Below are 9017 nucleotides of genomic sequence, written 5' to 3' on the forward strand. Positions count from 1 at the left end.
AGTTGCTTTTTTCTTTTTTTTGTTGTTTTGAGAAAGGATCTCACTCTGTTGTCCAGGTTGGAGTGCAATGGTGTGATCATAGCTCACTGTAACCTCTGAACTCCTGGGCTAAAGCAATCCTCACATTTCAGCCTCCTGAGCAGCTAGAACCACAGGTGTGTGCCACCATACCTGGCTTATTATTTTTACTTTTTGTGGAGATGGGGTCTTGCTATATTGTCCGGGGTGCCTAGAACTCCTGGCCTCAAAGAATCCTTTGCAAGAGAGACTCTGTCTCAAAAATAAAAAACAAAAAACAAAAAAACAGAAAAAAGAAAGAATATAATAACTTGTCAGAGGTCCCACAGCTGGTAAATAGTTGTTTTGAACCCAGACTGAATCCAGAGCCTCTAAGTTCCTAATCATTACATGAGACTTCCTCTCTTTTTCTTAGTAATGAAGATAATCATTCCTATCATAAAGGATAATGGAAAATTAAATGAGCACATCCATATAAAATACTCAGTGCCTACCATGTGTTACCTTCCAACAACTGTAACCATATGAAGTGCATAGCTGTCTACAAGTTGCTGTGATTTGATTTATATATATTTTTTGAGACAGGCTCTCACTCTGTTGCCCAGGCTGGACTGCAGTGGTGTAATGACAGCGCAGCCTCAACCTCCCAGGCTCAAGTGATCTTCTCACTTCAGCCCAGGTATGCAAGTTGATTTTAATATAATTGTGAGGAAAAGTGAACAGGTGCAAAATTATTTGAGACAGTTAATATTGTTAATATTAAGCTTCGGGAACGGAAGCTACTTGTTAGCAGAGTTCTGATTGGAATTAGGGCCACACAATGCCTTTCAGCTCTCATGGTCTTTCTTGGTCCTCAAATCATGGATTCTCTCTTACAGTCTTATTCCAGTATTTTTCTGAGCTTCTTATCCTCTGGATTAGCCATCCCCTGAAAAAAGGCAGCCAAACTTCCTAGTGTGTGTGTTCTACATAAAGAAAGAAAATCATGTGTCTAGTCCCAGAACACACCCTCCCCACCCCGGGCCTCAACGAGAAATCCAGTTCTTCCCTGCTGACCCCTTTGAGAGACCTGGAGGGACAGAGAATTGATGGTGGGTAGAGGTTAAGATGTTAGAGTTTAAGGGTTCAGGCCTGGACCAGGAAGCTGCCTAACAGCCTAGTGTGGGGCCATGGGAGTGGGTTCTGAAATGAAGTGGAAGGCGGGCCATCCGCACTGAGATGGAGCAGCTGGAACACAAAACTCCAAGGTGACTGTTAACTTTTCCCCAGCCTTCCAATTTCAGACTTTCCTCAGGGAACGCCAGGCTCTTCTGAATTAGTCGCGGGCGGAACCATCGTCCTTTCCTTCAGAACTCTGATCAGTTTGAACTATCTAACTTCTTACTGTGGCTATACGATTGTTTGCTGCTGGCCTGCAACTTGTTCTGGGAGTGGAACTTTGGATTTTAGTCACTACTGTCGCTAGCATCCTGCAGTCAGCCACTTTTAGAGAGTATAATGCAGCAGGGAAAGAAATGAGATTTGGAATACAGACGGGGTTTCATCCTGCTGACCAGGCTGGTCTCGAACTCCTGACCCGCCCCGCCTCCCAAAGTGTTAGAATTAAGGCGTGAGCCACTGCGTCCGGCCCCACAGAGGTAAGATTTATGCACTTCTCCAAGCCAAGCGCTGTGCATCGAATGGAGGAACTCGTACCTTTGCAGGATTTTGTAATATATCTGAAATAATCTGGACGTGCTTCTGCTATGGTTGTTTGTCGCCATAGTTTGCAAATCCGGATAAACTTGGTGAGAGAGACACCTTACAATTGCAAATATTTCTCAGGAGGTCGCCGGAAAACGCCCGAACCATAGAGCTCAGTTCCTAGCTAGGCCTCCACCAGCCACTTCCGCTCGTCTGCCTAATACCGCGCCTGCGCACCGCATTTCTTCCTCTCTGGGCTCGGACCTAGTTCGCGACGACATGGTGAGTGCGGTTTTCTGTGCGGCCTAGGTCTCTATCTGCCTGCATCTGTCCTTGTTTTCTTCTCGCGCACCCGTCTCCTCACCTGCCTTGCCCCGTGTTCTCTCCTGTCTCCATGCCTTCGCAGGAGACACCACTGTCGGACGCTGCCCCACAGCGGAGGAGCGAGGCGCCTTGGCTGGTCCTGGCGCGCTCCGGCCGGGTTAACGCCGGGCGTTCGGAGCGCGCAGCGAGTCCTGGGCGCTGGTTTTGTTGGGTTGAATTTAGGGAAAACTAGGTCACATGTAATTCACATGTCGGTCACCCGTCAGTGAGGTGGAGGAACGGTGTGTGGAGGCTCCGGGGCCTGCCTGGGTTCCAGGTCTATCACTGGTTTCTCCCTTCACTCTAAACAGGCCAAACGTACCAAGAAAGTCGGGATCGTCGGTAAATACGGGACGCGCTATGGGGCCTCCCTCCGGAAAATGGTGAAGAAAATTGAAATCAGCCAGCACGCCAAGTACACTTGCTCTTTCTGTGGCAAAGTAAGTAAGGCAAAGTCTGGTGAGGGGAGAGGGAGGACAGGTTTCTTACCCAAGTGAGGTCTGACTTCAAGGTATTTTGTAAGCCGTGTGCTCGTGAGCAGTTAGAATTACTCGTGCCGTTCGTTGATCATGAGTTTTAAGGTAAAAGTGTTGATGGTAACTTTAGATTTTGTGAAACGTTTTTCATTTAAAGAAAACCACTTAAAAGGTAATGGGTAAAATAATCATTTGACAGAGCGCCCCCAGCCTAAGCCAAACCTGCTTTGTGGGAAATGATTCCATCAGTTTTGTCTACTGATGTTTCTGTACCAACCCCCAAGATACCTAGTCTGTCCATCTAATACCATTCTACTTGTTCTGCGATTTTTGTTTGATAAAGGTTTGAATGTTTATGTGCAAAATACTACATTACAGCAATCCTTGTTTTTGTTTTTGAGGGAGGAAGGAAGGCTTTCACATCCTTGACAATAAGGTGAATCCAAATTTAGACTTCTGGATGCTTGTAAGATAAAATACTTGGTTCATGGTGAAAATTTGTTCTCTTTTATAGACCAAGATGAAGAGACGAGCTGTGGGGATCTGGCACTGTGGTTCCTGCATGAAGACAGTGGCCGGCGGTGCCTGGACATACAAGTGAGTCTGTTTCCTTGTCCTTGTATTTCGAAGTGTGTGGGCCACATAGGCCCACATTCCAGGTTGTTGCTGGATGGACTCGTGTTAACACTTTCTCAGGACAGAGAGAATAAGGATGCCCTTGTATTTTCAGGATTCTTTTGTGGTGATTTATTTTCAGTTACTGAAAGAGTAAACACAAAACTACCAAAATAGAAGTCGGAAATCTATTTCACAGACTGTTTTAGAATTAGATGGTCACTGGGCACATAGTTGTGAACATTGTCATGATACTGTGCAGGTCTGTTAGTGGGGCTGAATCTGCTGAACGTTGATGTGCATTGCAAGTGTTGACAAAAATAGGTGAAGAGGTCAATTAGTTCAAAACTGTATTTGGAAACTTGAGGCCATCAGGACCACCGCAATTTCGTCTTTCTGAACAGTGTTAGACTCCTGCAGGTTTGTGAATCTGCAACTCAGTATCACTTGACAGGGCGATACTACAAACACTACACTACAAACCAGTGTCCAGACCTGTGTTGTCCAATACACTAAGCACCTATATGGCTAGTGTAATTAAAGAATGGGATTTTAAGTTTCAGTCAATTTAAACTTAAACCAAAGTGGAAAATGTTGAAATACATACATATATATACACACACACACACACACCTTGTGGGGGTTTTTATTAGGGCAGAATGGAAAATGGGAACTAGAGTGCTTTCTTGGTTCTGATAGGAAAGTTAATTCGCATTTATATACTCACCATATAGGATGGTGATTTTCAGGTATAGTTCCTGAATTTTGTGGTAAAACTTTTGTAGTCATTTCAGTAGCTGTCTTTCCGAAAGGCACTTTAGTGTCCACTCTATTTCCTTATTCATTATTCTCACTGTACCATCTTGTAATTTATTCATTTCTTGTAATCTGTCCATTCCCTTTTAGTAAGTTTGGGTCAGCCTCTTAGAACCATTTCTGTTTTGTGGGGTGGGGTAGGGGGAGTTAAAGCTTGCTTGTCCACAACTGAGTTCCTAAAAAAAAAAAAAAAAACTGGTTGAGAAATCACGTGCATGTGATTGCATGTCTAATTCTGCAAGATCCTGAAGGCATGGCTCTTAAAGGATGCCATCCTGTAGTTTAGAAGCCACTCATTTCGGGGGAGTAATCTAATGTTGGTTAGATGTTTGGATCGACTGCAGCAAAGTATTGGTAGAGCAGTCTATCTCAGTATAATTCTTTCCGGGAAAATTTGGGAAGAGACTTCACCACAAAAACGAGGCAGATTTACTTACTTGCCATTTTCTATGTTAACATGCTTAATTATGTTGGAAACTGAATCTTTCTTTCCAGTACCACTTCCGCTGTCACGGTAAAGTCCGCCATCAGAAGACTGAAGGAGTTGAAAGACCAGTAGACGCTCTTCTACTCTTTGAGACATCACTGGCCTATAATAAATGGGTTAATTTATGTAACAAAATTGCGTTGGCTTGTTAACTTTATTAGACATTCTGATGTTTGCATTGTGTAAATACTGTTGTATTGGAAAAGCATGCCAAGATGGAATATTGTAATTCAGTCTCCTTTTTAGTAGTCAAATGGTAAAATGCAGCATAAGAATATAAGTCTTCAAGTTAGATATGTGTATTAGCTTTTTATAAGTCTGCTCTTGCCAGTTTGACTTTGAGATACATTGGAGCCAACTGTGAACTTTAGTTTTTAAATTACAGTTAATATTTTTTTGTTTGTTTTCTAGGCGGGTCTTTGTCACCCAGGCTGGAGTGCAGTGTACTGATCTTGGCCCACTGCAACCTCCACCTCTTAGGTTCAAGCGATTCTCCTGCCTCAGCCTCCCGAGTAGCTGGGATTACAGTCACGCACCACCATGCCCAGCTAATTTTTGTATTTTGAGTAGAGATGAGGTTTTCGCCACATTGGCCAGGCTGGTCTTGAACTGACCTCAAGTGATCCATCTGCCTCGGCCTCCCAGAGTGCTGGGATTACAGGCGTGAGCCACCAAGCCCAGCCTTACAGTCTAGTATTTTTATAAAATATGTTTAGGCTGGGTGCGGTGACTCATGCCTGAAATCCCAGCACTTTGGGTGACTGAGGCAGGTGGATTACTTGAGGCCAGGAGATTGAGACCAGTGTGGACAACATAGCGAAAACCCATCTTGACAAAAAATATAAAAAATAGCTTGGTATGGTGGCACATGCCTGTAATCCCAGCTACTTGGGAGGCTCAGGCACAAGAATCACTTGAACCTAGGAGGGGGAGGTTGCAGTGAGCCAGGATTGTGCCACTGCACTTTAGCCTGGGCAACACTCTGTCCCCCCAAAAAAAATTTCTGAAGGTAAAAGATATACTGAAGGATATACATATACTGCCTCTTCTATGATGTTTCATTTGGCCTACACTGTGTCAGCATCTTCAGGAAACAGTATGAAACTAATTTCACATTAAATGTTGCAAACGTCTGCAATTCTCCAGTTTTTAGTTTGCACATAAGGATTTGTAGGATTGATTTCAGATTGACAGATGGTTGTAGTAACAAAGTGAATTGCCTTGGAGGAATTCAAGTTATTTTAGGTCTGTCTTTGACACTTTTATGCACTTAATTCACTGCCAATTTAGTCTAACTTCTCAACCATCTGTGGTATGGACTTCTCAGTCCTCCTAATTGGTATGTCTTTTGTCTATTCCAGAGTCAGTAATCCTTTAAGGATGCAAATTTAATTCGGTAAGAATGTGGATTTACTTCATCTTTAGGACAAAGTAAAAACCTTTGTTTCACTTGGGCTGACCCCTGTCTTCTATAACTTTTTTTTTTTGCCCATTACTGGCTTTTGCACAGATGTCTCCCTTGACCTTTACCTCCTGCATTGCCTCTGGCAGAAACATAACTACCCTAGAAGAATACTTAACTGGGTCAAGCGTTTGCTAGATCCATAGCAGTAACTGGTCATCTTTGGATCTCATTTGTGTCACAAAGTGGTACTACTGATTTTGTACTGTGAAGCAAGTACTGTAGGTCAGTAGGGGTAGGACCAGGAGTGACAAGTCAGGATTTTCAGGCTTCATAGGCGTGACGCAGCTCTCCAGGTGAATCTCCTGGAGAAGCTCTCCGTAGGATCTCCAGGTGAGTGACCAGGATTTCACATAAGCATAGGGAACTGAGTGAGCATTAGATGGCCTAATGCTGTGGTTAAGAACACCAACTTAGCCAAACTGCCTAGGTAGTTGTGTGACCTGGGTTAAGTAACAACCTCTCTGCTTCAGTTTCCTGTATAATTCGTGGTAGTAGAATGGAGTAGATGATGGGTGTTTGGATTACTAATTTGGAGTCTTAACAAAGCTGGTATGTTGCCTTTGAACATGATTAGGCATGGAAAACTACTCAATTTTTGTAATAAGTGAAGTACTGCTTTTTGATTGTTTTCTGAGACAGTCTCACTGTCACCCAGGCTGAAGTGCAATGGCACAATCTCAGCTCACTGCAGCCTCCACCTCCCAGGTTCAAGCACTTCTCATGCCTCAGCCTCCGAAGTAGCTGGGATTACAGGCTTATGCCACTAAGCCCAGCTAGTGTTTGTATTTTTAGTAGAGACAGGCTTTCGCCATGTTGACCAGGCTGGTCTCGAACTCCCGGACTCAAGTGGTATGTCAGCCTTGGCCTCCGAAAGTGCTGGGATTTTGTAAACCGCCTCAACCAGCCATGTATTGATTGCTTTTTTATGACAGTTAAAGAGGAAAGGGCAGCGGACAGTTTACAGACCAGTGAAAGTGTTGAGATAAATGTTTTTATATCTAAGGAAATAGTGATTTTCCCAAGATGTTAGGGAGGCAGGTGATGTAGGTAGGGCTGAAAATCAGGTTTCTGACCCCTAGTCTGTGATTTCCTGCTGTACTAGTCTGCCTTCTATTTTATGGGCTCAAGAGTATTCCTTACCTGCCTCTTCCCATACTAAAGATGCCCACCTTCATTTTGTTATTTAAGCAACTTCATCCCCTGGCTTGTTTTCACAGTGGTTTTCTGAGCGTTTGACTCTTAAGTCATTTAATTGAACATTGTGTCGTGATATAAAAAGTAAGTTAGGCTTGTGTTTTTCACCAGGCCATTTCATTGTATCCTAACTATGCGGGTGGCTGTGATAAATGTACAGATAGCCAATACAGAAGCACGTCTAATTCCAAGTTTTGGGTATGAAGTTGAGACATGGGTAAGCTTGAACTTCATTTTGTCAGCAATAGGTGAGGTGTGGAGAACTGGGACTGAAGGGATTTGGGGAGGATCTGTTCAATTAAGATTGGAAATAATACATCAACTTGGGAATGTAGCAACTAGAACCAAGCAATCTGTACAGCGTTTTTACTGGTGGCTGTCTTCCTCTGGGAAACTAAAAGCCATTTTGTTGATAGCACTTCAGGTCAGAATTCATCAACAGGGAATGGAAACATTGTTTATATGCTTTGGGGTACATCAAGATAAATTGAGGGTAAAGTTAATGTTCTGCCACAATCAACCCTGTATGTCAGGAACCTTGAGAGCAGAGTAGTGTCTGGAGAGTGGGTGGTATGGTTGACACAGAGACCCACATGGGTTCACTTAATGAAGCGGGGGCTTGGTTGAGGGTAGAGACTCTTCATTAAACCAACCTGTGTTGACCACTCCGTGCAGTATGGACAGGACCTGATCACCATCCTCAAGTCCCAGTATAACAGGGGAAACAGTATGCTTAATTAAGCTTAATTATAAACTCTTTGAGCTAGACACAACTGTGGTGAAAGTGTTATTTCCTCCTAATTATGTATATATACATGCCAATTCCAATCAGAACGCTAATTTTTCTTTTTAACCCCCAGAGCTGTGCAAAATATTTTTCAAATTTATTCGGGAACACAAACAACAGTTGGAAAGGACAAGAACTGTCTCCAGCATAATGGTTAAGAATGGAGGCTGCCGGGCGCGGTGGCTCAAGCCTGTAATCCCAGCACTTTGGGAGGCCGAGACGGGCGGATCACGAGGTCAGGAGATCGAGACCATCCTGGCTAACACGGTGAAACCCCGTCTCTACTAAGAAATACAAAAAACTAGCCGGGCGAGGTGGCAGGCGCCTGTAGTCCCAGCTACTCGGGAGGCTGAGGCCGGAGAATGGCGTGAACCCGGGAGGCGGAGCTTGCAGTGAGCTGAGATCCGGCCACTGCACTCCAGCCTGGGCTACAGAGCGAGACTCCGTCTCAAAAAAAAAAAAAAAAAAAAAGAATGGAGGCTGAGGCAGGAGAATGGTGTGAGCCGGGATCACACCACTGCACTCCAGCCTGGGCTACAGAGCAAGACTCCATCTCAAAGAAAAAAAAAAAGAATGTGGATTCTAGAGTCAGAAGCAGGAGTTATTTGGTTGTTCTGCTATACTGGCTGTGTGACCTTGGAGGAATTATTTAATCCTCTCCTGAACTTTACTCTTTTTTTTTTTCCCCCGAGACAAGAGTCTTTTTTTCCCGAGACAGAGTCTTGCTGTGTCGCCAAGCTGGAGTGCAATATCATGATCTTGGCCCACTGCAACCTCCGCCCGCCTCCTGAGTTCAAGCGATTCTTCTGTCTCAGCCTCCCGAGTAGCTGGGATTACAGGTGTGCGCCACCACGCCCGGCTAGTTTTTGTATTTTTAGTAGAGACGGGATTTCACCATGTTGGCCAGGCTGGTCTTGAACTCCTAACCTCAGGTGATCCACCCACTTTGGCCTCCCAAAGCGCTGGGATTACAGGCATAAGCCATTGTGCCCGGCCTAATCTTTTCATCTGTAAGATGGATATAATAGTTTTCCTCTTAAACAGAACAAGTTAGATAAATTTGGATCTAGAACACTCATAGTGAGGTTCAGGGACTGTAGATCTTGGAAAGAC

At 44.1% G+C, this 9017-nt stretch overlaps 1 protein-coding gene across 1 annotated transcript; it reads left to right on the forward strand.

The window, feature by feature from the left end:
- Window positions 1-1898: 1898 nt before the first annotated feature.
- On the forward strand, window positions 1899-5591 carry RPL37A (ribosomal protein L37a). Its single transcript, XM_025404269.1, has 4 exons — window positions 1899-1983; window positions 2376-2504; window positions 3055-3137; window positions 4467-5591. Exons 1-4 carry the CDS (start codon window positions 1981-1983, stop codon window positions 4528-4530), a joined length of 279 nt encoding a protein of 92 aa, XP_025260054.1. The 5' UTR covers window positions 1899-1980; the 3' UTR covers window positions 4531-5591.
- The last annotated feature ends 3426 nt before the right edge of the window (window positions 5592-9017 follow it).

Source organism: Theropithecus gelada, chromosome 12 (assembly GCF_003255815.1).
Source record: "Theropithecus gelada isolate Dixy chromosome 12, Tgel_1.0, whole genome shotgun sequence".
Classification (NCBI taxonomy): Eukaryota; Metazoa; Chordata; class Mammalia; order Primates; family Cercopithecidae; genus Theropithecus; species Theropithecus gelada.